Below are 27,321 nucleotides of genomic sequence, written 5' to 3'. Positions count from 1 at the left end.
TTAACATTTTTAATAAAAAGGTAAACCGATTCCGAAATGTTAGAATTATGCATAGTACATCAGTCCACAGTCTTAGCACAAATTTCTGAAGATTAGAAATGGTTTGGCACTCTGCTGGTACAAAACTAGTATGTGTTATGGGTTTGATCAATATACGTACTGCGCATATTCTTGACGCCGTAGAATCGGTTTCCTTCTCTGTTCAAACAAACTTAATCACCACGTTTCCATATAAAAAATTGCTTTATTACAAGCAAGTGCGGTATTATAAGTATTTGGAGTTTCACAGCGGTTCGAATGCAGTTATTTAGATTATTTAAAATTGTCCCAAAACGTGTTAAATATAGTACATAATTTATTTTCTAATTGATCACAAGTCATTCCAATATAATTAATTACACAGCAATCAATGTTAAAACAATTACTTTTTCACTGAATACTAAAACACATTATTGAGGAAGATACAAGCGGTAATTTCTGCAATTTAGACCACTCCAAATTGCGGAAACGAAAATAAAGACGCTAAAATTTGGACGACGGTTTGTTGGAAATATTCCAATCTAAACCCTCCAAAGTCAGGTACGACACACTTAACACCAAACTACTCGCACATGAACAGATGGGAGGCATCCTCACCATGGGGTACTCGATGTCACTGAGTATCCAAAGGCAGTACCCGCCTTTGGATGCCCAATTGTTACTGAGTACCCAATGGTGACATTCCGACTTGTCGTGGATCAGTACCCGCCGTCGAATCCAGATTTTTAAGCAGCTGCTGTAGCCAGTGTTTAGTGGACTTGTCCTCTTGCAGACAGACATTAAAAGTGCTGTCTCGCAATTGGTCAGGGAGGCACTGTCTTAGAGCTTCTCTAGCTCTGTTTATGTAATTACCATGTTACGTTGTAAATAATGTAGAATTACATGAATCAAACATACCTAGGATTGTCAGAGAGTCTTAAGTAGCACCGGACAACGTGCTTTAAAAGTCTGGCAGACGGCTCTTTTGCCAACGATATGACCATCTTACCCTAAAAGTCTAATTTGCGAAGCTCAAAAAAGCAAATAGATAGACTTACAAGTATCATGGCGACATGGCTAAATCTGTCGTACGTTTGACAAATATACGACAATCCACTGTCGTCCAACAGTATCTTCTGCAAGATAAATGTAGCGACAGTTTTGCTCAATTCAGATCCAGTCTCCATGATTCTTAGGCAAAGTGGAATTATCTCGGTGGTCAAAAGAAAGGTTATCACCTCCTGCTCATCAGTCTAAAATCACAGTTATTGAGCAATTTTCAAATGTATCAAAACAAGGTTTACCTTAACAAGGGCACCAATCACCCCAAGACTAGTTAACCTTAAGTACTCAAAAGGGCGCGTTTTTGAGACTGTGTGTAAGAATGGGTAAAGAAATAAGGGGATGTGAGCGAGTAAGAATTGAGATCGAGTTTCTGGATGAGATGCCACGCACTGGAGGAGGGCCAAGGCGTTACAGACTCTGCAATAATGATAAATTATTTAAAGACAATATAGTCGTTGTGAATCGTTAAGTAAGTACCTATTAGATTCATGTGCAGTTAAAGTTGGAGGATTAATAGCTGGGTAAATAATGAGTATTTCCTGCAACAAAGCTGCTATTGTACCAAAGCTATTCCAAAGCATTGGCGCTAAGTCTGGAACGATTTCCCTCTTCTTACTGCAAATAAAAAATATGTGTATTTATTTTGTAGTTAGGTTCTATTGTTATATTATAATATAATAGAATGACCTAAAAATGATGAAGATTTAGACTTAGGGCTAGAAAGGGAAATACTCGTCCTGCAGCACTATTTACTCTGTTTAAGGTATTTTCTTAGTTGATTCTTTTGAAGGTTTTTTGGCGATTTAACACTCACATTCGCCCTCCAGCAGACACAATAAACACTAAGTACTATATATCTCATAAAGGTTTCTATTGAGATAAAATATTTTAAACCACTTCAAGCAGTTCAGCAATTTTGGAAAGTCAGATAATTAAGAAAAAATAGAGCTCCAATTGACCGGTAGATTTAATGTCTACAAAAAACAGTTTAAGTATGATCTTTTTAATGTTTACGCAAAAATAGATACCATGAAATTGAATAAAGTAATAAAATTGCAAATAAATCCCCTTCGCAGTCATTCCACTAATTATTTATATATACATAAGTGTTTAAGCCTCTTATAAACGCAGGTTACATATTATTTTTTATTATAAGTTCATCATATTACCACTAATTGCTGCATTTCTTCCCCTAATGTTAAGTTGCAAGGAGAGAAGCAAATCATCTGATGCACCTCGTGCCCCATTGGCTCATGTTGCTATAAACAATTGACCATTTTTTATTTTACATGAGTTTTATAGAATGTTTATGCTATTTGCAAATATGTAGGGATTAGTATTAAAAATAAATCAGAATCACTTTTTAGTAAATATAGCAACAATTAGGAAGCTTAATATGTTTTGTGTTTAAAAGGGATTGTTCTTCCTTTTTCTATTTTTTGAGAGTAACATCTCACACACAAATAGAGATTATTCGAGGTATTGAATTGCACCCCACTCTCAGGTAAACGTAAATAAGAAAAACATTCATTATTTACCAAAGGCTTATACGAAAACCCAACTTTTCGATGACAAGTCTATTATCGTCTTCAGAACCCGAAAAATATTATTAAAAAAACTGGAAAAATAACAAAATTAAGGTAAATGGAATATAAGTGTGTAAAATATGCGAAACACTGAAAAATTGTCATTTCAATAACTGAAAAATTACAGAATTTTTTTAAAGGGCTTTAACAGTTAAAAAAACCAAGAATGCTACAAAAAGTTTAGACATATCGAAATTTCACTATGTAATAATGAAAGATGTTCAATCAATATTTATTGTAAATAAAGTATAGTAGTTAATAAGTAAAAACAGTTTATATGGTAATCATACATGCATCCCGGACTCCATATTATTGTAACTATAGATAAGTATTGCTGACTTAAACACTTAAAGCATAATATTTTCTCGTTATTAATGGAAATTAATTATATTTTCAACGTCATACATATATAACAGTGACATTATCAACATTAAAACTTGTGTGTGCGAGAGTTAGTGTAAGTATCACATTATTGTTCTGAAGTTCTATTCTGATTTTCCTGCCGCACACTAGATTTACTTATGCATTAATATTTTTGTAATGTATGCTGAAAACTAAAATTATAGAATTAAAAAATGAAATAAAAAATATCTTGTCACAAACGAACTGATAACCTAAGTCCCATTTATTAAAATAAAAAAAATGAGATCGTTTTATTTGTTAGTAATCGTAATCACACGTATTAACTAAAATGAATAATGAAAATATATTGCATAGAACAGTATCCTAAGCCTTGATTGAAATTTTTGTTCCTCTCGCTGCTGCTGGGAAATTTTTATGTCCTGTGAAATACTTCAATGGATTACTTTGATGAGAATGGAATATATTGCATAAATAATACTTAAGCACATTTTTAAGTGTCGCAAAAATTTGTAGTTGAAAATACAATAATACATTGCTCTCAAGAGAAGTTTGCTAACTGCTTACTGTAGATTGCTGTTCTGAAATAAAAAATAAACTTCATATATGTCTATATGCCCTTTGTTTTTGTGATAAAAATGTTATAATAATCTCGCATTTACACCTATTTATTTTTTGTATTCCTACTAGTTTAAAGCCAAAACAGTTATGATTGTAAATTTAATTTCTTTCAAAAGAACAATAACAATAATAATAAAAATAACTGTTTGAAATGATGGGAATTTGTCTTAATGCAAGCATTACTCTTCTTTCACATGTTTTCCCAAACGCAAGCAAAATTGCTTAGAGTATGTTGTAGAATTTCACAACTGTCAAAGATTCTTTGGGTCAATTTTTTAATAGTTTCTATAGAGAAAAAATAAACACCATTTTTCAGAAAATCCCTTAAGAAAGTTCAAGTAGTTATGTCAGATGAGTGAGGCAGCCCAACAATGGGTCCTCTTTGTTCTATTGACTTTCTTAGAAAAGCTTCATCTAATAAATTTTTCGATTCATTATTGAAGGGAAACCATTAAGATAAATAAGAAAAGTACTGTTCCACACATAACTTTATGCTACTTCTATATCAATCAATTGCTCAGATAACTTCATCCCACCTGTCTGAATTATCTGTGTTTTAACACTAAGAAAAGAACTCAATATTAATAAAGTATTGTTTTTAAAAATTTTAACTTGCTAAGAAGAAAGCTATGTGTGACACAATCAAATGTCATACTCATATTACCGAACATAGTCGTCAAAGTCCTCGTATGTTGTAATAATGTTAAGTTATAAATGTTTACTCTTTTTTATGTATGAAAAAGGGCTAAACCAAAATAATAAGAAAATACTCTTTACCTGTAAATTAAGTTGTAATCTTTAGTATTAGATTTCACACAATAACTGTGGTCGTGTCTTTGAATGTATTGATGCTAGGGAGAAATTATACTATGTATATCAGTAGATATTATATAGTCATACGATATATATCTAGGTATCATGATTCAATTTTTAATAAACATAATATAAGAGAATAATCAATAAAACCAGTTTATTTAAAAGTGGTTTGATCATTTCTAAACTGTGATAAAACTAATATAAATTATTAACAAATCTCTAGTCTCACCTGAGCTCGAACAATGCATTCTCACGGGTATCTGGATTTGTAAGTTCTAAAATCCACTGAAAAACTTTTTCTCTCTCAACTGAAGTATTTGCTGGGCTTTGTTGACTGCTCATTGTTCAACAAAGTTCAAATTAAATTAATAAAAATCACTAATTTTGAATAAGTTTTTAGAGTTTTAAGCAACAGTGCCACTACACTACTTTCACTATTGTAATGACTGAAGTTTAACTTGGTTAGGGTCAGAAATTGGGGCTAAAATAAAACTCCTGAAAATATGATTACGATTTACGGGTCTCGTTGCTATAAAATTAACAGTACGGCATGTTATAAAAAATATTTTAATTATATTTTTGATTTTTATAGCAACCATTTAATTAATAGTAATTAATAATAAACAATCCATTCGTAAAAAACACAAACAATCTTCCAATTCTAAGAAAACGACAACTGATGCACTGACTGACTGAAATCATTTACGGTTATTACTTTCCTTTTCTAACGCAAAATAATAAGGGAGACAGAAACGTCTATTCTAACAAAATACCTGTAGGCAATTTCAAGTATCAATACACTGCGGGAACCATTTTTATAGAACAAAACTGTAATAGAAGCAAGAATAGCACAGATACACTGATAAAAAAATTATTTTTTTTTCATAAATTTCAATTAAATTAAAACCTGACAGAAAGTATATGATTTATTGTGTGAAACTAATCTTATAAAACTAAACTATTCATGGGCAACCCCCTGGTACCCAATCCTGTGACTTTATATGTAGCCCCATGCAGTGGGGGAAGTAACTCTACCCCATTTATTGTAAATTTGGCCGTTGTCACATAAAGAATGTCTAACTCTGGACCTCCCCAAGCTACTGAAGTCACCTAAAGTAGATATCAATCAATATCTATTATGCTTTAATAGTAGAAAATATATTTATGTTCTTACTTGCTTGGCGGGTATTTCCACAATTTCCAAAAGAGTCTCCGGGTTTCTTGGGTCAAACTTTACCACTTTGTAACCATTAAATATGGCCAGCCATAGATTTCCATCGACATCAATAGTCATCCCATCAGGAAAACCTTCGATACCGTGCTTTTTTGGGGTGAAAATAGTAGTTCTGTTTGCTGAAATTGTTAACTATTATTTCAAATTCTACTTAGTTCTGGGTACATACAAATGCTGCCTGTTTGAATATCATAATCAAATTGGTCTACACGGTATGTGAATGTATCAGTGTAGTAAAACTTTTTGGAATCTGCACTCCATGCGAGACCGTTGGAAATTCCCAATTTCGTAAGATGTTCAGTTAGTTTACTTTTGTCAAGTGAGTATAGTACACCCATATCCGGGATTACTTGACCATTAACAGGTTCAGGTCCCATGGTTCCTATTTACAAAAATTGGTATTTATGAAAACAATGCACATAAAAAAAACACCCTTACCTATAAACAACCTCCCTCTAGAATCGCATTTCCCATCATTCATGCGATTTTCAGTGCCCTTATCTACTTCAGCGATTTTCTCAATCTTTTCTGGTTTCTGGGACACTCCATCCCACGTAATGCAACTAATATCCCTTTCCAATCCTATTACGAACTGTTTTGGGTTGTTTTTGACTGGCACTATTACCGAAACATGCTTTCCTGCATAAAGCAGAGTTTCGATGAATCGATGATATGGAAAATGTAGTCTAGACTTACCAACCGAAGCCTTGTAATGCTGTCCTGAAGATGGAATGTATTTATGCACGGACTTTCCGAATATGTCCACAAAATAGAGGCTTTGGGAGAAAATGTCCCAATGGGGCCCTTCTCCTAGTTCGGTAGTGGGGATTTCGTTGATTCGTTCCACTTTGGGTGCCATTTCACCTTTTGAAAAACAATATAAAAAAATTATCTTTACCAAAAGATGTGCATCCGCATTTCTCTAATATACTAAAAAGTAAACAAATAAAGGGATTATTTGATCATGATATACTAATTCATTCCCATTTAAACGTACAACCATTAGGAGAGAATAATATCCTTATTTTTTACACTTGATAACCCCGATGGTGTGGTAATTAATGTTATATTTAACGGTGATAAAATATTGTGTAAAATTTATATCTGTTATGTACAAAGCCATTTCAAACTTAAACATATGTTATGTAGAAAGTGGCTTAAAGGAAAATTCATGCTTTTCGATTATGATTGAGTTGTACTTATAGGATAGCAAAACTAGCGCTGATACATGGATAAAGTACAACTCTAGATTTGGCAATGAAAATTGTTTATAAATCGACATTATTGTTACTAAGAAAAATGACCAGATCCGTGAAAGGATATGTGAACATATTTATATAATTTTTAATGAGTGCAATTAAAACTTATACAAATTATGTGTTTACGGATCTCCTTTTATAACATAAATTTCTATTCGGGGCGAATGGAATTATTTAGTCTTTTATTTACTGAAGCTGTAAACAAATGGATAAACAGACCTAAACAGCCCAAAGCTAGTGTGTTTTTAATACATTTTACTACATAGGTTAATTATCTAAATTATTGGCATTTGAGCGGTTATATTTAAGCGATGGAGGTCGAAAAAAAAACAAATATTTATATATAAGTCCCATTGCACGATAACCCAATTCATTTGTTATTGTATATATTCTCATTTCCAATCAGAAGCTTTCTTTTTGATCAATTGGGTAAAACTAACTTTAAGACTGAAATCTATGGCTCCAAGAGTTAGTAGAATTCCTGATATCCCTAACGTAGAACTTGGTGAAGGACCTCATTGGGATGTGAGATCTCAGTGCCTCTATTTCGTGGATATTTTTGGAAAATCTATTCACAAATACGTACCATTAACCCGGCAACATACTAAAGCTGTTTTTGGTAAGATTTTTATGTTAATAGTAATATTCTTATAAATACCAACCAACTTTCTGCATCAAATGATGAATGAAAACTTATGTATTAATTTGTAGATAAACCGGTTTCTATAATAATTCCTCTAAAAGAACAAACAGACCAGTTTGTAGTCACCCTAGAGAGGGAAATTAGTATTGTTACTTGGGATGGAGTATCAGTGAAAACAGCTACAGTGCAGAAAATCGCAGAAGTAGATCCTGGCACGAAAAACAGAATTAATGATGGAAAATGTGATCCTAGGGGACGTCTTTTCGCAGGCATGAAATCATTAACTCAATCTAACTCAATAAAATAAAACAAAATTCAGGTACCATGGGGCCAGAACATGAGATTGGCCATTATTCTCCCCAAGCAGGAACCTTGTATTCACTTAGCAACGGAGTTATGAAGAGTCATGCTTCGAAAATTGGGATATCCAACGGTTTGGCTTGGAATCTACTATTAGGAAAGTTCTACTATATCGATAGTTTGGCCTACAGCGTTGATGAGTTTAACTACGATGTTATCACTGGAAATGTCTGTGAGTCTGTTTGAAATTAATTTAATTGTCAGAGCTTTACTGGAGGAATTTTAGCGAATAGACGTTCAATATTTTCATTTAAGAGACTAGGAATGGATGGGTTTCCCGACGGTATGACCATTGATGAAGATGGAAATTTGTGGTTGGCTGTTTTTAATGGGTACAAGGTGATTCAAATTGATCCAAGGAAAACTGACACTTTACTGCAATCAGTTGAAATACCAGCTAAACAAGTATGCATATATTTGGTGTGATAACATTTTTTAGCTGCCACGCTTAACGCAGGTAACTTCGGTGGCTTGGGGAGGTCCAAATTTGGACATTTTGTACGTCACATCAGCAAGTTTCACTGTAGACGGGGAGGCGCTCTTACCACCAAATCATGGAGCCATTTTTGAGGTCATAGGTCTGGGCACTAAGGGCCTGCCAGCGAATGATTTTGTGTTATAGAAAACAATGTTAAAATAAAAAGAATAAATTTGAACGAATGCCAGTAGCCTTTTAATCATTCTCTACACGGGTATGACATCTAAAACAAATGAGTGCCACATGCGCGCCGCTGACCAACTCAAGAACACTGCGAGCGCTACTACCAGTACCAGTGAAGCGGTACCCACAAACATTTCGGGTCGTCATCAAAATCACACAAACCAGTTTGTGTTTTCCGAAGAACCCAGTCCGGCGCGGTGCACGTCGATCGATAGACTTTAGCAAACATCATTAGCAACATCAGCTAATTAAATAGTTCCAGTAAAGCAGTATCCGATAATCTTCATTGTTTCGACTAACAGAAGTGAATTTTGCCAAGGAAATGATAGTGGTGCTTTTTGAAGTTTGAGAATATCGATATTTTGGTGAGTTGTGTCAGAGTCAGAGTTTTGATGATGTGTGGAATAGTATACATAGTGATGTTTGGAGGGTGTTTTTTTAACATAAGTTTTGGAGGTTTCAAGTAAGCCATAGTTGAAATTACCTAAAACGTACTTAGTTATAGAATAGTTGGGGTGCAGTTTTTCAACCGATTTTACCAATGAAATTGCGAGAAGAATGTTTAAATAAAATCCATGTTTTCGTTATATTCTTCAGAATCGAATAACAAGCTGGTTTCAAGTTGAAATGGAGTTGTGGTTAAACGTTTCTGTTACAACACCATTTGTAAGAATACATGTTGAAAACCACCATCTTCATTAATAACGATCATACTTGTTAGGTAATTTTGCCTGTAGCTCACATAAAAAAAAAATTGGCAAAATATATATATATTGCCTTGCATGTCTCTATATATCGTGTTATAAGAATATCCTGCATGTGTAGTATGGTATTGTGGTGTGGGATTTGTCTCATGGGATTTTATTGGGGGGATGTGAAGTAGTATGTTTTTATTATAAAGTATGGTACACACAAGGACACGGGGAAATCAAATGGTAGCGTCCATGAAAGATATGTAGGATGGTTTTTTTTAGGAACGTTTAATACTGAGTTTTCGAAACGACTACAATTATATGTTAAATTAGGCAAAAATTGCAGTTTAGTCATTTAGAAAACTTTACAAATGTGTGCCACAGGGCACGTGATTCCTGAAATGCAAATAATTTAAATGCACTATTATTGACTTAAAATCAATACCAACTATTTGGGTTATGTAGTATGTATCAACAAAACAAAATAACAATTATGTTTTAGGCTAAGCCCTAATTTGATTTCGACTGTAGATTCTTGATATGGTAATAAAAAGAAAAAAATCTACAGTCGCCATTCAGTCAAGAACAAAAAAAGGACAAATTTAGAGAAATCTTAAATATATAATTTTACTTTTAACAAAATGACTCTTTCCATTTTAAATACTCTTTTTACGTTATGTGTCGAAAATTTAGTTGTTCGTAAGTTTTAGTAGAATGCTATTAAAATTAACAATAAGATAATGCCAAGCAAACTGACAGAGTCATCTAAGGATGAAATCTGTCGGAGAAGATTACTATTGCCGCCGCTACCAAACTACCAGGTGTCCGGGAATCCCGTTTTGGAGTCGTATGAAACCTGAAACTGTGAAAGGAAGGAAAGGGTAGAACATAGGCAGTGTAAATAAAGAATGGTAGGGTACGGCGGAGTAGTAGTAAATTCGTTAATTTGCCTTTCAATACTTACTTAACAAAATAACTTATTAATTATAGAGAATCTTTTGAATAATTATTCCGACATATACATCCATATATTTAAGAACATGCAGACATGCACCCAAATATTACTTTCATTCAGTTTGAATTTCGCCAACTCAATAGTTTGTCTCTGCAATATAAAAATAGAAAACAAATTTGGAAATCCCAGAAACAAATAATCATGACCGAGGAAGTAAAACTTCTGGGAAGTACAATAGCCCGATATGAATCGCTCAAAATAAATTCAAAGTCACGATTGTTGCATGTTTTTCAGAAAATTCATTATTTTAAATACCATAGAAATTTTATTACAGACTTTGTTTATTTTTTTATTATTATGTTAATAAAAAAGGTGTAGGTGCTGATGTAGGTAAGTCCTGACCAACTGGTTGTACACACCGATTTCAAGAAAAGTACCGCTTTAGCAACAAGACAGCAGTGGGCCAAGGTTATATTTTTTTGGCGGTTATTCAACCGCGAATAAAATTCACAATTTGGTTCTTGTTATTTGATTAAGACAGACAGATTTAAGACTAAACATGTGATAGAAAAAAAACCTTAGCCCCAGTACATTGACATTGTCCCTAATATGCCAACGCAATAAATAACTAACAACCATAGAATAAAGAACCTCCCTGAGTACCCAATGTCACATTATATAGTGATATGTGTATAGTGATTAATGCGTATTATTCACTGTGTAAATTATAGTAATAACATTTCTGTTTACCATTATTAGTAAACACGTATATAGTAATATGTATATACATATGTACCTACAGGATCATAGGTGAGGCCAAAAGGGACTTTGGGGGTCCTGCTCCCCCCAACTATGCATTAAAAAAGGAAACTTTATGTTCTAATTAAAATTCGTGATTTTTTATCTGTACCTTCCCGAAACTTTTGCCTTCAAATATTTGTGGGTATGCCTGTGAATCGGACACGTTCTTGTGTTATACCGTTTGATATATCGCAGATATAGGTACTTTTCTGTAAAGATGTTTTTTGTGACCAGACTTTCAAGGATTTCAACATAAAGCACTGAATAATTGCTCAGGGATTTCCCGTTTACAACAAACAAAACAAATAAAAATTGCTTTAATTAGAGGAAGATACTGTGTGTTTCTGAATGAATGCGTGGAACACTGGGATAATTGCGTTCAGGACCGTATTTAATGCGCGGATTGAACTGCAGGCGGGTCGCGTTGTATAAAACACTATCGCTCAATGCAGTGCTGTTAGATGACCGTGAAAGAGATGTAGGACCTCGGTATATATACATAATGATGAAAAAAGGTTAAAATTATCATTGATGGTTGTGTTAACAGTGGAAATCCGTAATTCGTGCTTTCTCTCATAGTTTTGCAAGTAAGTGAAAGACTGTAAAAGACATTAATTAATTCATACTACGATTTTATTATGTGCCAATTGATTATTTCTCGCAACACCAACTATAATAAAAACACAAAAAAAAGAATTCAATTGGATAGATAACTATTTGATTGGAAATTTTAGAATTAGTAACAAAAACAAACACCCCTAAAAAAAGTGTATTAAAGAAAAACATTCTTTAAAATTCCAAAATGCAAATTACAAGTAATTACACACGCTATTACCCAATAGTACGTCACTGCGTTGTTTTGAGAAAGTGATTGTCCGATTATGGGTCAACTAAACTTTCTTCTGTCTGACTTTAATGAGAGAGGTTCAGTAGTGCACGCGAACCTTCCAGTGATGGTGATGTAAATATATCGACTTTAAGTTTGGAGTTTTTAGCAAAAGAAAATTCATATTCATCCTATCTATTTCTGCCTAACCGCAAAAAATTATAAACTTAACAAAATACCAACTTGAAACATTCGACAATTTATAGTGTTTTTCAGGTGCATACTTCATAGCCTTCATGCAAATCAATTACTTTCGAATTATGCAGTGAAGGTATAATTAAGAAATACTAAATAACTTTGGATATTACAATTTCAAAATAGTCATTTTCAGTTTATCACTAAATTATAATTCTTCCTTCGCCACTATGTCAAGAACACTCAATAATCTTCGTCTTAATTTTGCAGTCAAATAAAATTAAACATAATGTCCCCCCTCATATCTACCACCTTGGTGATACTTGGAGTCACTCTTGGAGCAGCCCAGCTAATTCCCCCCCCCGGTTGTTTCCCTCCTTATGGGAATAATCAGCCAGCAAAGAATGCATACGCCAATTTGTACGGAGGGCAGCAAGATTTCTCTCTAGCTTTGCTGAACGCTATCAATAAGATCATGCCAAAAGAAAATCTCTTCTTTTCCCCTTATTCGACCTATCACGCCCTGCTGATCGCTTATTTCATGGCTGGAGGTCAGACTGAGGCGTATCTGAAGAAAGTTTTGAGGTTGGGTGAAAATCAGGTCAGCATTGGTTTTGCACTCATTAGCTGAAGTATTCATAACATATTTATTTGTAGTATAAATCAGATATCTATTCAGCCTATAAGCTGGACAGATTTCGCACTCGTTTTGCAGCGAACGATGCTGCTCCATATGAATTCACCAGTGCCAACAAAATCTACGTTTCTAATGATACGAGAGTGAGGGAGTGCGTAATGGCAGATTTCCCAGATGAGTTAGAACTGTTCCCTTTTAAGTATGATGCTGAAGGCTCTAGGTGAAATTATTAAATCCTCTAGTAATTAATTTTTAAATATGACTGTTTTTTCTTTAGATTAGCCATTAATCGGTGGGTAGAAAACACCACTCATCACATGATCACCGACCTCCTCCTTCCTGGCAGCATCGACGCTAGTACCAGTCTGGTACTGGTTAATGCCGCCTACTTCAAGGGAATATGGAAGAACAAGTTCAATCCCAATTTAACCAAACCTGAGATTTTCTATGTAAGCCCTACAAAACAGATTATAGTGGAGATGATGCATGTAGAAGGCACTTTCAAACATGGTAAGCAGTTCTCCTCTGGCGTTTTTCTATATTTTTTTACTATTCAAATAATATGCAGATATATCGGAGACTCTTGGGGCTCACATTTTGGAGCTTCCCTACCAAGGAGAGAACATTAGCATGTATATTCTGCTGCCTCCGTTTTCGAATACTGAAGATTCCATAGATGCCACGCTAAAGAATTTAAATTTGGATAATTTCAAGAAATTGGTGGAAAAGGATTCCTTGGTTCCTAGGACGGTTCAGGTGTCTCTGCCCAAATTCAGTTTGGAAACTACCATTGAGTTAGTACCAGTAAGTTGAATAGCGTTTGTAAAGTGGGTGATTAGTTATGTGTATATGTCAATAATGCCGGGCTGAATCGAGCTATTGCTTTGAATTTCTACGTTTTTTGGCTTGCTGTGTAAATAGCTGTCACTTTTTGTACCTAAATCGGACTAACATCTTTTAGATATTGACCAAGACATTAAAGTTCATCTATAATGATTGTTGCAACTAAACTTAGAACCAGAAAATTAACTTTCAAAAGGCCTTCATGATATTTTCTTGATTAATGTGAACCACCCTGTAATTAATTTTTAACGAATTTTGAGTTTTTAAACGCACATACTTGTTTTTTTCACATTCTGTGTAGCGGATATCCGATAAATAGTAAAGGAAGTCGAATTTTTCTCTGATTTTGGGGGTTTCTTGTGTTTATGTAGTAGACTATGTAAAATATGGAGACAATAGAATATTTTATATCAATATCATGATATGGAGTATTGCGCTTTAGATAGACAATATAAAAAAATGTAAATTCGGCCCGCACTATGACATTTATATTTTGCATAGTATTGTAAATACGTACAGGGTTAGCCACGGAACCCATTCCTTATAAAATTTTTGTCTTCCCACTCTCGTAGTCCAATGAAATGGGGTGTCAAGCTAGAGTAGACCATTTTAAATTCAAATAAAATATTTTCAAAACAGCAACAATTCCGATTATACCGGAAGTAGGTAAAAACTTGGTTATTTTAAATGGAACTCCCTATTTTTTTTATTTTGTTATTTCCTATTAAATTTTAACACCAATTTATTTAAAAAGTCTTATGTCTAAAAATCACCATTTCATGGGTATACCGGAATATTTGAAAATTTCTACAGTTGAAAAGTCCCACAAAAATCAGTATTGAGCGCTAATCGTGGTGAATTTTTGTATTGGTGTTCTGGTGCCCAACGAGGACCTAAAACGCTAGGTTTTGTCTTATTTTAATTTGGCAAAAAGGTTTTCACAACCATTCCCCTATCCAGGATAAATCCAGGGAACCTTAACATTTAATAGAGAATTAAATTTTAGACTGGAATGTTTTAAGGTATAGAGTGTCCCATTTGAAATATGTAAGTTACTGAAGTTAAAAGTTGTACAACTTCGAATATATGACTGGGGGGTTGTGGAAGACTTTTTGTCAAATAGAAGTTAGTCAAAACGTAGCGTATTAAGTTCTCTTTAAATCCCAGAACACCAGTTCTAAAATTCGCAGTGGTTATCTTGCCTTTTGAATCTTGCCGCTGTGAAAATTTTCATATTTTCCGGTATAAATCGAAAACGATAAATTTCAATCATAAGACATTTTACATATACTAGACTTAGAATTTAATGAAAAATTTGAAAATGGTAAAAGTTAGATTCTTCCATTTAAAATAACGAAATTGGCAGCTACTTCCGGTGTAATCGGAAATGTCGTCATTTTGAAAATATTTCACTTGGAGAAAAAAATTTAATGAATAGGCTGCGTAGCTAACCATCTGTATTTGTTGCATTCATTGATTAAGTTACTTTTCTTACAGGGCTTTGACGGAAATCTGAAGATTTAATATTGTTGTTTTTCATCAAAGCCTAATATATTTGTACATAATAACCTTACGCTACGGCACTAACACGCGTTTTTTGCACGGTAGGTACTCGAATCGCTTGGTGTTGGCAACCTTTTCAAAGAGAATTCGAACTTTCAAACATTAACCGACGAAAAGGTGTCGGTCGGTGAGGGAATTCACAAGGCGAAGATCGAAATTAACGAGCACGGCGCACACGCGGCTGCCGCCACCGCTTTTTTGACATGGAGGATGAGCGACGACGAGGATTTGATTCAATTCAGATGCGACAAACCCTTTATTTATCTTATTTATAATGCTAAGTCGCACACTATCCTTTTTACCGGGGTGTTCAGGAGACCTTAGGGTTCAGGGACCCTGGGGGCTAGTTTATGTGATATGTTGCCTAAAAGCTTGCGTTTATATTCATACGCAACTAATATGAGTAAGAAGCGACTAATATTATAAGAAGTTATTTTATTAATATTAATATACTAAAAAACTTACATAGATCTTTATTACTTCCTTATCAGCGATTCTCAAGCACCTTACTAGTGATGGTCTCATTAGTTCTTAACGTCGCGTTCAGAAATTTCAAATAGGCGTTGAATGTGTCACATAACCATTAAACAATATTTCCAGATTCTTCAAAGTATGGGAATAGGAGATGTCTTCCAGCCGACTGCAAACTTCACTGCTTTAATCGACGAGGGTAAAGTAAGCTTAGGAGAAGCTCGCCATAAAGCTAAAATCGAAGTAACCGAGGAGGGTACCAAAGCAGCCGCAGCTACAGTTCTGTTCAGTTTCCGCTCCAGCAGGCCTGCCGAACCTGCTCAGTTTATATGCAACCACCCATTCATTTATTTCATTTATGATAAAACGGAAGAAGCCATTCTTTTCGGGGGAGTCTTTAGGAGGCCTCATTGAGATTTTATTTAACAACGTTATGTGATTATTGTTTATTTAGTATTAAATGTTTCGCAATAAGTATTAGTATTAAATAAATGTACTTCATCTATTCAGATTAGTTACATTAGAATACGCGGTAAGATTGAATTTGTTTATTTATTATAATAATAGAAATAGGAAGGAAGTACCTGTAGGGCGCCCCATCGATCTAATATAATACATATGAACAATATACTTCGAAAAAATAAAAGTTTTGCAGTTATAAAAAGTTAAAGTCCATGGGACAATTTCATTCCAAATATTTTGAAGATGACGACACTTCTGGCTATATCGGAAATTTACGTGAACTTTCCTATTTTAAATAGACCACACCCTATTTTTCAATTTGCCTCCAATTTATATGAATAAATCATATAACACATTATTTCGGGTTTCAACTGTTCAACAACGTTATAGAAGACGTATTAGTGACGTCATTTCTCTGATTTCACCACTATGGACGAATGCATCATTTGCCAAAAAGTACGTCCACTTCTAAATCAACGGTATAGAGTATGTTAGGTATATGAAATAGGTATTTGTAATATTTCGTGAAGAACTGAAAAATGTAACAAAATATTTGTATTGTATTAGGTTTAAAATGATATGTTAATTTAAAAGTAAACCGGAAGTTTTCCATTTTGAAACATTTTAAATGAAGTGACCTCCTCAAGTTTCTGCCAGGTGGGCACTCCGCATACCTTGGGGTCCCTATTAGACGTAGCACTTTAATACCATATATTTTTAAATATATGATGTTTGTCTGGTCAATAGTTAATGTCAGAATTACAAAATAGCTTTTGTGTACTAATTCAATTATGGAACCAGAATATGCAATATCTAAATGTTTAGAAAAATTATGTCCTTTAGCAACTCATTATATTAAGGCAAATCACATTATGAATTAAACATGAATAGTTTATTATTCCTTTTTTTTGTATTTTTTATCGCTTAATCAACCAATAACCATTAATTGGAATATACCCTGGTGGCATGTTTTTACGTCAACTACGTACCTCCTCGCACACATATTCTCATGCGTAATTTAAAAACGATATCGAGCTAACATCAGAGACACGTCACTATACGCGTCTTTGTCTGATGCAACGAATGAGAATTATGTGCTATCTTTGCCCCTGAACTAATTTAAATTGCAAAGGCGCCAAGCAAGACAACGTGGAACTGCGGTTTCCATCGTGGCCTTCACGCACTACATCATGTAAAATACAGAAAAAAAACGATGTTTTGAGATAAAGACAAACGTACACTTTTGTTTAGAACGTCATCAATTTCGCTGCCAAGAAACTAAAACCCACCAATAGTTCTTTTTTGCTTTCAGCAGACGTCACATATCTCACATCAGGTGATGACTAACCATGTGACGTCATTCAATGTTACTTACTCTGCGTTGTTGCCAGCAAGTTTTGGTGGCCATTCGCTAAATTATAAAATATTTATTAACACAACACGATAATGTTCATTAGTGTCTTAAGAAGAGTTTTCTAAAACAATATATTGAAATGAATTTAAATTGGTAATATTTTATAAGTTTTCTCTTGTCGTCTATCTTTACTTTTCTTATCTTGAAACTTGACCGTCGCAGGTATTGGGATATGCAACTATAACTGGCAATGTTACCTACGAGAAAAGCGCACTCGCACAGCCATTGAAAAAACATGGGCGTCACAAAACTGAAACATTTTTTTCTTGTTATAAAAAGGAATTAATTGCGTATTTATTTGATAAGGTGCTGTACTATTATAACATACAAATTTATTTTGATGCATTAGTTAATTACGAAATAGCTAATTGGTTTTAAAAAACCGAAATTAAAACCGTCATTTCCAGGCACATTGCTACGCCATTGGCGGTTTCCTAGCCTACTTCTCCTTGTCAATCGCGTGTTTTGGTTCCTGTCATTGTCATTCCTATCTAAACTGCCGACTATCGAACCGGCTGGAACTGAAGGGTTCTCCCGATTTGAAATGCATTTTAGAGAAAGTTTCTACGTGTTAAAGCAAAGTTGTTAAAGCAAAATCACTCACCAGCTCATTGTTATCAGTTTACCGTACACCCAGTCACCAATCAGTACCAGTTGTGTTTATGGTGAAAATTACATCAATTTAATCCAATCCTCTGACGTTGGCCATCGTAAATTTGTTTCACTTTAACAACAATTTCCTGTGCAAGTCTAGATAGAACATTTTCAATGTTAGGTAAGTGTGCTCCTCTCACTTCCACGTTCCACGTAGTAGCTTCTTAGTGGGTTAAGTAACAAGGTTATAACATTATGCATAATAATCTAATGTAAGTACTATTTGGGACCATTGCAGATATACAGGCGAATTCGGGTTCGAACGGAGAGCTGAGAAACGGACACACCATGTCCAGGAAGAGAACACGAAGCCACTCAGAGCCTGAGTCTGTGATAACGGCTTTAAAACTGCCTCAACTTGTGCAGCCCATTACAGTAGTAAGTCATATATTTTGTCTCCCTTCAGAGTTGAGATAATAGTCTCTATGGACATGTCTCTATATTATTTGATGACACATATTTCTTCATAATTATTTAATTTTGGTGTCGTCAAATATAATTTTTTGTGTCATTATGTGCACTTTTAATGAACTAATCAGTTATATTGTGATTTTTTGCTGCTTTGTGCATGGAGGATACAATTTGCAATGCAGTAAAACTGATGTATAAAGCACAGTTCTCAATGTTAATTTTTACTTTAGAAAATATTAATTTGTATGTAGTTAAAAGAGAATTGGAACTATCTAAAATTAATCTATCCAAACCAGGGTAGGGATTAAATTTTAATTCCTCATTTGTTGGAATGATCTTTGAGGTAAGTCTGTTATGTTAAAGTTGGCATTTTTGGATATTTTGAAAAAAATTAGAAGAGTGAAGTGTGAAAGTTGCCAGACTTAAAGGATGACATACCCTATTCATAGTTTTAGTTTGTTCTTAATCAACAATTTCAGGATACCTTTTTGATTCCATTATACAGGGTGGTCATTTAGTGCGGTCTCGAAAGATTACGGCTAAAGAATTTAATATTTTGAATTTTTTTTTTTTGCGTTATATAGAACTCGATTATGGGTACATTCTAAAATTGTTTTCGTTTTATACAGGGTGTTCTAAATAAATGAAAAATATCAAAGTTATGTTTTTTTAAATAGGACAACTCATATATTAATACCGTTTTAGATTTCTTGAGAAAAATAAATGTAAGTTTCATTAAGGTTTACTTGTCCTAAATCTTAAGGATTTCGAAATAATTATGTTTTTTTGAAAAAATCATGCAATTTTAAAAATTTTGTTTTGAAGGAAATTTAAACTGGAGTAAATCGAAATTCATACCAAACCTTAGATATGAGACGTATTTTATGCCAGAATTATTAAAATTGAAATATCTCATACAGTGCGTCCAAAAAATAACATGAAAATTGCATTCTTTTTGAAAGGAAATAAATTCCTTAATTTAAATAGAACACCCCATATTTTATTACTCGAAATAAGAGATAAACATATGACTAATCAAAAATCGTTACACCTTCCTATACCTAAATGTACAGGTTTTCTTCGAAAAATAAAATTTATGAAAAGGTAGCAAAATTAATAATTTTTGATTAGTCATATGTTTATCTCTTATTTCGAGTAATAAAATATGGGGTGTTCTATTTAAATTAAGGAATTTATTTCCTTTCAAAAAGAATGCAATTTTCATGTTATTTTTTGGACGCACTGTATGAGATATTTCAATTTTAATAATTCTGGCATAAAATACGTCTCATATCTAAGGTTTGGTATGAATTTCGATTTACTCCAGTTTAAATTTCCTTCAAAACAAAGTTTTTAAAATTGCATGATTTTTTCAAAAAAACATAATTATTTCGAAATCCTTAAGATTTAGGACAAGTAAACCTTAATGAAACTTACATTTATTTTTCTCAAGAAATCTAAAACGGTATTAATATATGGGTTGTCCTATTTAAAAAAATATAACTTTGATATTTTTCATTTATTTAGAACACCCTGTATAAAACGAAAACAATTTTAGAATGTACTCATAATCGAGTTCTATATAACGCAAAAAAAAGAAATTCAAAATATTAAATTCTTTAGCCGTAATTTTCCGAGACCGCACTAAATGACCACCCTGTATATAATTTTGAGTGCAAAAACTATTTAACCTTATTGTTCAGTTAAAGAATTAACCTTACACTCCAAAATTTGGCTCTTTAAAACTTTCTGCATTTGTTTTTAATGTTCAACCACTTTTCAGGTTTTATTCTACCACTCCTTCAATTCTCTACAATACACCTCGATTTCCTGTTTTATTGACTTTAATTCTTGACTATCTAATGATCTTCAAATAAAACACCTAATATTTTTTCACTATATTGTGGTGCTTCTGAAAATTGCTCTCTCAGTATTTGCTGATTTGTGGCTTTTGGACAAGAAGTCATTCAGGATCAGCATTTGCTTGTAAAAGATATTCACTAGGTCTATAATATAAAATAGTTTCATATATATTTTATAAATATGAAAATATAATTTTGAAATTTAGTGTCAGCACATTTTTATGGGAATTGGTAAACTGCATTTTATTCTTGAATATTTTATGAAACTGTTTTATGTTGTGGATCTTTTGCAACCCTTTCGCAAGAATCGGTACCGAAAGACCTATTGTTGATAAACCCTGAAATCAGTAAGTGCTATGAGGGAGGCAAGAAAATCATGTTCATTTGAAGAATAGCAAAGCCAAAATTCGGCGAAATCGAACAGCAATTGCTGTAAAAAACAAGAAATTGATGTGTTCTGCAACTATTTCATGGAATGGTACAGGAAAATCCAAGAATTGATTGAATATCATCAGCAAACGTGTTAAATTCTAAAGAGCCAAGTTTTGGAGGATGAAGAAACCAACAATTCTTTAGCTTAATGTTATGCGCGGATGAGGAACTATGGACACGTAAAATTAGAGGAAGAGTATTTAAGAAAAAATCTTAAAATTCCTTTATTACGGGTAATATAATAGGAAGAATATGAATTAACTCTAGTTTGTTTTCATTTTTTTTTCTTAAACATTTAAGTACACCAAAGCTGATAGCTATATATGAGTAATCAAAATTGAATGCTACAGCCTTATATTCCAAAGTTTCTTCAATCATAATTTTCTGTGTTAATTTGTGGTAAGCTAGTGTTATTTGTTACTTATTAGGTAAGTATACAAAAAGTGCTTACATATGTATTTCCTTAGTATGTATGTATACGATGATGATGAGCCCTGGGAAACTGTTAATTAACATATAGCAGCCTGTCTATTCAATTAACTACTAAGTAGAAAATCATCATTGCTGAAGGTTAAAAAAAACAAAATGGCTGAATCTGACTTAAATATAATAAATGTGACTTAAAGCCACATAATATACAGTGATAACTCCATGGCGACCTGTGATAACCTTAAGGATAATTAAGAGATTCTGGGAAAATTTAATAAAGCTGTGAATCACCCTAACCAAATATAGTTTTATGGATTATTAGAAATCATGTACCATCGTGGTTTCAATTTTAGTTCTCACTCCAAATATATCTACAGGTGGACTTTTTAAAGTGTTATTGCAAGGAGATTTTTGATAACGTTTTTCTACTGAAAATAAAATTTTAGGAGAATGATATGCTACAAAGAGGACGCATTTTGACGTCTTAGTTAAAATTTTATAGCAAACAGTTTCAGAAGCTATACAGGTGACATTGTTATGTCAAATGGAATATATATATTTTTGAAACAATCGATACAATAAAGCTATTTACGTATTGCTACGAAAAATCAGCACATTTATTTGATTAGTTTTTATAACAACACAATACGTGCTGATTATTTGTAGCAGTATATACATACATATATAAATAGCTACATAATATTGATTTTGGCTAAAAAAATATAGTTTTCCGCCTGACATAGCAATGTCACCCCTAATTTCTTACGAAACTGTATGTTATGAAATCTTAATGAAGGCGTCAAAATGCCTCCCAGTTCTAGCATATCAATCTACTAGAAGTATATATTCAGGAATCGAACAGTTTTCGAGATATCTCTCTCACACACTTTAACAAAATCACCCTGTATACTTTATATAAAATTATTATACTTGCATAAAATATTTTATGTTGTCTTCACTTTTATTGAAGGATTGATAATTCAGGCGTAGTAGTGTTACCTCATTTATTTGGTGGTACCACGGTTTAAAGTTCACTTTTAGACCTTTGCTAAAAATAAAAATAGGAATTCCTACCTAACGGCAATTTCGTCTGTCTTGTACCATTTACCTGGCTATAAATAACGTTTTAGGGAAAATTCTTCCTGAAGAATATTACTGTCGGCTTATAAAAAGTTTACACTTACGTCAACAACTAATTGTAAAAATTGCTTGCAATGGTCTGATTAATATTAAGTGATAGTATGACCATTGCTGCTAGACTTGAGGTCAAAAACTCTTATTTTTTAACGCTTAAAATTGTCAACATATAAATCATGCCAAAATGTTGGGTTTGAGCCACAGTTACAGTGTTCGGTCAGCTGCCAACATTGTATTTACATTTGGTCCGCTTTCTGGAAATCAAAGTCCAGGACTTATCGTACTTTTTGGACGCTTTGTTAGAAGCTATAGTTATTAAGAACTTTTATTGATCCCAACTACTTGCATTGTACACGTAAGAGCTATTATTGACTGAGTTTTAGTGGTAGACGAGTAAGAGTGGTTAGAACATAAGAATAACAATGTTATGACTGTTTCAGCTACAGTAAAAAAAATATGTAGCTCTGTGGACAGGGTGCAGCCATGCAGGAATCCAATGAATAATTTCAATAGATAATGTTGCGACTTTGTGGTTCGAATGATTTCAATATACTTGCTTTCAACGCAAACATTGTTTAATAACCCAACAAGTTGATACACCCACAATTCGTCAACCAAGAGTCCCCAAATGAATCATTATTTCATTATGAAACATTTTAATATCTCTTATTCGATTACTTCGCATATTAAAGAAATAAATTAAAGAGAAGCAGTAAATCACTCGTTAAACGCTTATGATAAACCCCTTTTTTTGCCGCTGTCTTTTAATAAATGTATGCGCCTGTCAGCCTAACAATAATATATTTTTGCAAAGTTTTTTTCATCGTTCATTACTGGCTTGTCTTTTAATTTTTCGCGCATACCTACATTTTCTCATATAGGAGCTTTTGATGTCCTTTTTGGGATCCTAAAGCTTTTGTATTGAGACCGAGAATTTATGACTCGAAATGTCAACACTGTAATAATATATGGGGTGTCCCAAATAAAGTAGTATCGTGGGGATTGTGGAAGCAATAACAGATACAAGGTGTTTGAAATAAAAAAAAAGTTGTGCATACTTGTGCCCGATCAGAAAATATTTCAAAATAAAAAATGTTTATCAGGGTTGTCAAAATATATATAAGCAAAAATCTGAAAACTCTAATTTTCGAAAATCATAAATTATGAGTTAACCATACCTGAAAAGTACGAAATCTGGCAGTTCTCTATCATCAACAATGGTCAATCAAGAGGCATTCTCAGATTTTTTCTAGACTTCAGATTACGAGTAATTATATCCAACTTTGTTATTTCTTATAGTCGCCATATTGGATGTTGGACCGTAAATGGACAATAAAAAATAAGGTTTTTAACCACGTATGATAAAAACTTTTGAACATTCCTTGGGCAAATTAGAAAAAATAAACAAAGGCATCATTTCGCCTTAGTAGTTTTTTTATTGCCTATTCGACGCCACCAAAATCCTCTATGGCTGGCAAAGAAATTAAAAAGAACGCCCCTCTATTGACAATTGTCGATAATAGAGAAGTACCAAATATCGTAGAATTTATTTCAACGGTTTAGTTATAATTTATGATTTTTAAAAATCGCAGTTTTCAGTTTTCGCGGTTATTTTGTGAACTCCTGTATATACTTTTACTTTTAGAACATTCTCTTATCGGGAGCAAATATGAGCATTCTTTTTATAATTTGAGCTGCCCTGCATTTCTTACCACTTCCATAATCTCCATGGAATTCTCTTTATTTGAGATACTTCATATAGTGGGGATATTCTAGAAATTTTTTGTTGATTTTTCCTTACAAGCTAACTATACATGACGTAAAATGCAGTGTGTCTCATAAGAATCTCTAAAAACAATTTTTCAAAATCTAAAATGGGTCGTCAGCTCAGAATTGTTATGTAAACGATTTAAAAATATCATAATCTTTTCAAATGAAACACCTTTTAGGTAATTGCGACTGGAATAACTCTTCTACATGATATTCCCAACTTCCCTTCCATCTCAACTTTATCCATGTAAACTTCTACTAGTAATTAGCTACTCTACTTTGGCACTGCATTGACACCTACCATTTTGTAGATGAACTGCACGGCTGCACCCTTCAGTGAGGACCCAGGTCCCTCAAAAATCCGAGACGGAGTCGACTATAAAGTGAAAATCGAGTTGGAAAAGGCGTTGAGGGGCGAAGCGTCCAGACCCGTCCGGGTTTACGCTGATGGGGCTTTCGATTTGTTCCATCAGGGCCACGCCCGGTTACTCAGACAAGCCAAAAATGTGTTTCCTAATGTTTATCTAATAGTAGGAGGTGAATATTTTTTGGTTTTGTGGTTTTGGCCAAAGAAAGCGTATGATTTTAAGATATTTTTTATTTATGTGAAAAGTACTTAGCTTTCTAAATGTAGGGCGTTGAAAACATTTTGATATTGAAATACTTTTGATGAAAAAATGATGGTAATTTTACAAAATTACTTTTGAAAACGTCAAGATCATCAACAAAATCATTAGGTATTAAACTCTAAAAAATCTTTAATTTGTCCATTATTTGTATCGAAATATAATCTAAAGCTAATTTTGACTGCTACATACATAACCATCCTTTTGTATTCTATGATGTTAAACAAAGACGAAAGTTATAACGTACGTATCAACATTAATGTCATAGTTTTTGTCTTTGTCTAACCTCCTGTAATAAACAAAGATCACTATGTGGGGGTAGGTGATTTTAAATATGATTTGCTGACACAGTGGTTGCAAATGAGAACTTTAATAGTAAAAGTAGTAATTTTTATACAAAATCGTGTGTTTTTATATTTTAAGTCCACAGGAAGACACTTGCATGAAGTCCTTAATGTATTATTGCTGGTGGCGCGTCATTTTGCCATAAATTTTTTTTACGGAATCCGTGATACGTTTAATAAATAACAAAAGTTTCTAAATTTAAGAAGGAATATACGTTTCCAGGGGAAAAGTGAGAGTCGCTTAGGACTATAAGAATGTTTGTTAGCTTGAGCTAAATTTTCTTTGCATATTTTTGTACTTGTAATCGTTTGCAGAAAATGCGGAAGGTAACGTACAAAAAAATAAATCAGTCTTAGACGCTCTGTATCTCGAAAACTAAACAGTCGTTTATATGATGCAATCATGTTTTCTATAAAATGGTGTCCGCTACAGGCTGTTAAAGTCTTATTCGAAAATACGGGATTTCTGTATATTTCCGGCACTCTATTTTTATCAAAGATAGCCTACGTAATAAAAATTATCAAAATTTTTGCAAGTTTGTTATATAGGGGATATAAGATTTTATCTTTTAATAAACAATATCCTTGAAATTCCATTTGAGAAAAATTCGAGTAATTTGATCGATTTTTTTGAATTTGTTAATCGATATATCTAATTATGTCTTATCACGTTTTTCGTAAGCCTAATAATACATTCTGGTTCAACTAAAAATAATAAGTAAGTTAACAAGATATTGATTACTGAACTATTACATAGTACAAACTTCAAATGTTCGCTGATTTCAATGATTTCAGTAAACACATTTTATTCAGTGATAACTCATAATCGGGCAATGATTAATTTACAAGTACTTTCTCATGTTTATGACTAACCACAATAGATAGTAATAGAATATAAACTGTTTTTTGTGTCACTGCAGCAAAATTGACCGACATCACCTGATTTATCTGAATTTTCCATGTTTTAAGTCTAGGCCACTTCAAGCTCCTCATTTTACTTTAATGATATTTATTTGATCTTTGAAATCATAGCTTTTTGGCCTAAAATCATACTCCAATTGGTAATTTTTTTTCTAGTGTGCAGTGATAATTTACTTCACCAATACAAAGGTCGTTCAGTACTTACTGAAGAAGAGCGCTATAACGCTGTACGTCACTGTCGCTATGTCGACGAAGTGCTCAGAGACGCCCCATGGTCATATAGTGATGAATTCTTGGAAGAACATAAGATCGATTTCGTTGCACATGATGATGAGCCTTATGCCTGTGCTGATGTGGACGATATTTATTCTGATTTGAAAAGAAAAGGCATGTTTATAGCTACTCAGCGTACCAACGGTGTCTCCACCACGGATATTGTAGCCAGAATCGTTCGGGACTATGACGGATATGTTCGAAGGAACTTAGCTCGAGGCTATTCAGCTAAGGAGCTAAATGTGTCATTCCTGAAAGAGAAAAGACTGAAATTGCAAAATAAAATGGATGAGTTGAAGGATAAGGGGAAGAGGGTAATGGACTCTATTGGGGAGAGGACTGATGATTTGTTAAGTAGGTGGGAGGAGAAATCTAAGGAAGTTATTGATGGTTTTGTGAAGGTTTTCTTAAAGAAACCTTTGAGGCTACTGCATGCCTCTAAAGACAAAATTATGAGAGCGATAACTCCTCCTGGGTCTTCCAGCGATGAGGATAATTTAGAGTATATGCCTGGCCCCTCAAAAAGGAGGCGCATGCATTGATGTTCTGAGAGTCTACTAGTTAAGTTTGATATTGTGTTGATATTCTAATTATATTGTGAACTATTGAACTGTTTTAAAAAATTGAACTTTTGCTTATATTATCAGTTTTTTGATATGAAAACATCAAATGCTGAACGTTGGTGTTCATATAGATAAGGTATTTTGTACTTTATTTACACATTTAATATTGAATTAGATACTTATTTCCATTTTCAATAAGGACAATAAAATGAAATATTTAAATTAATTAAAAATATGGCTTTTTTTTCTTACTTTACCACGACACTTCGGCAGGCAATGTAAATACCAGTAATGAAATATTTTGACTAATAAGACATTGTTTCATTTATGTTTTACCCACGTTAATGTTGGAACACCAAACAGCAATTGACTTGCAATTTTTTAATAAGCATTGATGAATGTGCGAGTCATTTTCAT

The 27,321-nt window shown here is 33.2% G+C and overlaps 5 protein-coding genes across 21 annotated transcripts; 3 read left to right on the top strand and 2 right to left on the bottom strand.

The window, feature by feature from the left end:
* Window positions 1-337: 337 nt before the first annotated feature.
* Window positions 338-5,121, bottom strand: Rcd-1 (Required for cell differentiation 1). Of its 3 annotated transcripts, none has more exons than XM_066301778.1 (6): window positions 4,696-5,121; window positions 1,561-1,698; window positions 1,323-1,500; window positions 1,077-1,271; window positions 937-1,022; window positions 338-875 (listed from the first exon to the last, which is right to left on the bottom strand). In XM_066301778.1, the coding sequence occupies exons 1-6, from the start codon at window positions 4,806-4,808 to the stop codon at window positions 698-700; spliced, it is 888 nt and encodes a 295-aa protein (XP_066157875.1). In that variant the 5' UTR covers window positions 4,809-5,121; the 3' UTR covers window positions 338-697. The 3 variants fall into 3 exon arrangements, with proteins under 3 accessions (XP_066157875.1, XP_066157874.1, XP_066157876.1); XM_066301777.1 differs by having other exon boundaries at window positions 937-1,028; window positions 4,696-5,118; XM_066301779.1 differs by lacking the exon at window positions 4,696-5,121 and adding an exon at window positions 2,253-2,275 and having other exon boundaries at window positions 937-1,028.
* A 253-nt stretch (window positions 5,122-5,374) lies between these two features.
* Window positions 5,375-21,695, bottom strand: LOC136350235 (regucalcin-like). 7 transcript variants are annotated; one of them, XM_066301776.1, is made up of 6 exons: window positions 21,293-21,695; window positions 6,397-6,564; window positions 6,139-6,339; window positions 5,870-6,082; window positions 5,641-5,819; window positions 5,375-5,576 (listed from the first exon to the last, which is right to left on the bottom strand). In XM_066301776.1, the coding sequence occupies exons 2-6, from the start codon at window positions 6,557-6,559 to the stop codon at window positions 5,412-5,414; spliced, it is 921 nt and encodes a 306-aa protein (XP_066157873.1). In that variant the 5' UTR covers window positions 6,560-6,564; window positions 21,293-21,695; the 3' UTR covers window positions 5,375-5,411. The 7 variants fall into 7 exon arrangements, with proteins under 7 accessions (XP_066157873.1, XP_066157869.1, XP_066157867.1 ...); XM_066301772.1 differs by lacking the exon at window positions 21,293-21,695 and adding an exon at window positions 18,087-18,223; XM_066301770.1 differs by lacking the exon at window positions 21,293-21,695 and adding an exon at window positions 17,358-17,430.
* On the top strand, window positions 7,345-8,627 carry LOC136350245 (regucalcin-like). The gene is made up of 5 exons (XM_066301786.1): window positions 7,345-7,578; window positions 7,671-7,871; window positions 7,922-8,134; window positions 8,189-8,367; window positions 8,420-8,627. The coding sequence occupies exons 1-5, from the start codon at window positions 7,416-7,418 to the stop codon at window positions 8,582-8,584; spliced, it is 921 nt and encodes a 306-aa protein (XP_066157883.1). The 5' UTR covers window positions 7,345-7,415; the 3' UTR covers window positions 8,585-8,627.
* On the top strand, window positions 8,782-16,966 carry LOC136350220 (serine protease inhibitor 88Ea-like). Of its 8 annotated transcripts, none has more exons than XR_010734111.1 (7): window positions 11,938-12,032; window positions 12,363-12,693; window positions 12,750-12,949; window positions 13,007-13,239; window positions 13,298-13,533; window positions 15,181-15,538; window positions 15,736-15,844. XR_010734111.1 is itself a non-coding variant. In XM_066301744.1 (7 exons), the coding sequence occupies exons 3-7, from the start codon at window positions 12,382-12,384 to the stop codon at window positions 16,018-16,020; spliced, it is 1,266 nt and encodes a 421-aa protein (XP_066157841.1). In that variant the 5' UTR covers window positions 12,016-12,032; window positions 12,174-12,228; window positions 12,363-12,381; the 3' UTR covers window positions 16,021-16,966. The 8 variants fall into 8 exon arrangements, 7 of the variants coding, with proteins under 7 accessions (XP_066157838.1, XP_066157840.1, XP_066157836.1 ...); XM_066301744.1 differs by lacking the exon at window positions 15,181-15,538 and adding an exon at window positions 12,174-12,228 and having other exon boundaries at window positions 12,016-12,032; window positions 15,736-16,966; XM_066301741.1 differs by lacking the exons at window positions 11,938-12,032; window positions 15,181-15,538 and adding an exon at window positions 8,782-8,988 and having other exon boundaries at window positions 15,736-16,966.
* LOC136350231 (choline-phosphate cytidylyltransferase A-like) lies at window positions 18,118-27,137 on the top strand. 2 transcript variants are annotated; one of them, XM_066301762.1, is made up of 4 exons: window positions 18,118-18,257; window positions 18,375-18,514; window positions 24,489-24,714; window positions 26,225-27,137. In XM_066301762.1, the coding sequence occupies exons 1-4, from the start codon at window positions 18,251-18,253 to the stop codon at window positions 26,881-26,883; spliced, it is 1,032 nt and encodes a 343-aa protein (XP_066157859.1). In that variant the 5' UTR covers window positions 18,118-18,250; the 3' UTR covers window positions 26,884-27,137. The 2 variants fall into 2 exon arrangements, with proteins under 2 accessions (XP_066157859.1, XP_066157860.1); XM_066301763.1 differs by lacking the exons at window positions 18,118-18,257; window positions 18,375-18,514 and adding an exon at window positions 21,973-22,762.
* The last annotated feature ends 184 nt before the right edge of the window (window positions 27,138-27,321 follow it).

This window comes from Euwallacea fornicatus, chromosome 2, assembly GCF_040115645.1.
Source record: "Euwallacea fornicatus isolate EFF26 chromosome 2, ASM4011564v1, whole genome shotgun sequence".
Classification (NCBI taxonomy): domain Eukaryota; kingdom Metazoa; phylum Arthropoda; class Insecta; order Coleoptera; family Curculionidae; genus Euwallacea; species Euwallacea fornicatus.
The sequence above is the reverse complement of the archived record's forward strand: the minus strand, read 5'-3'. Positions and strand labels throughout refer to the sequence as shown.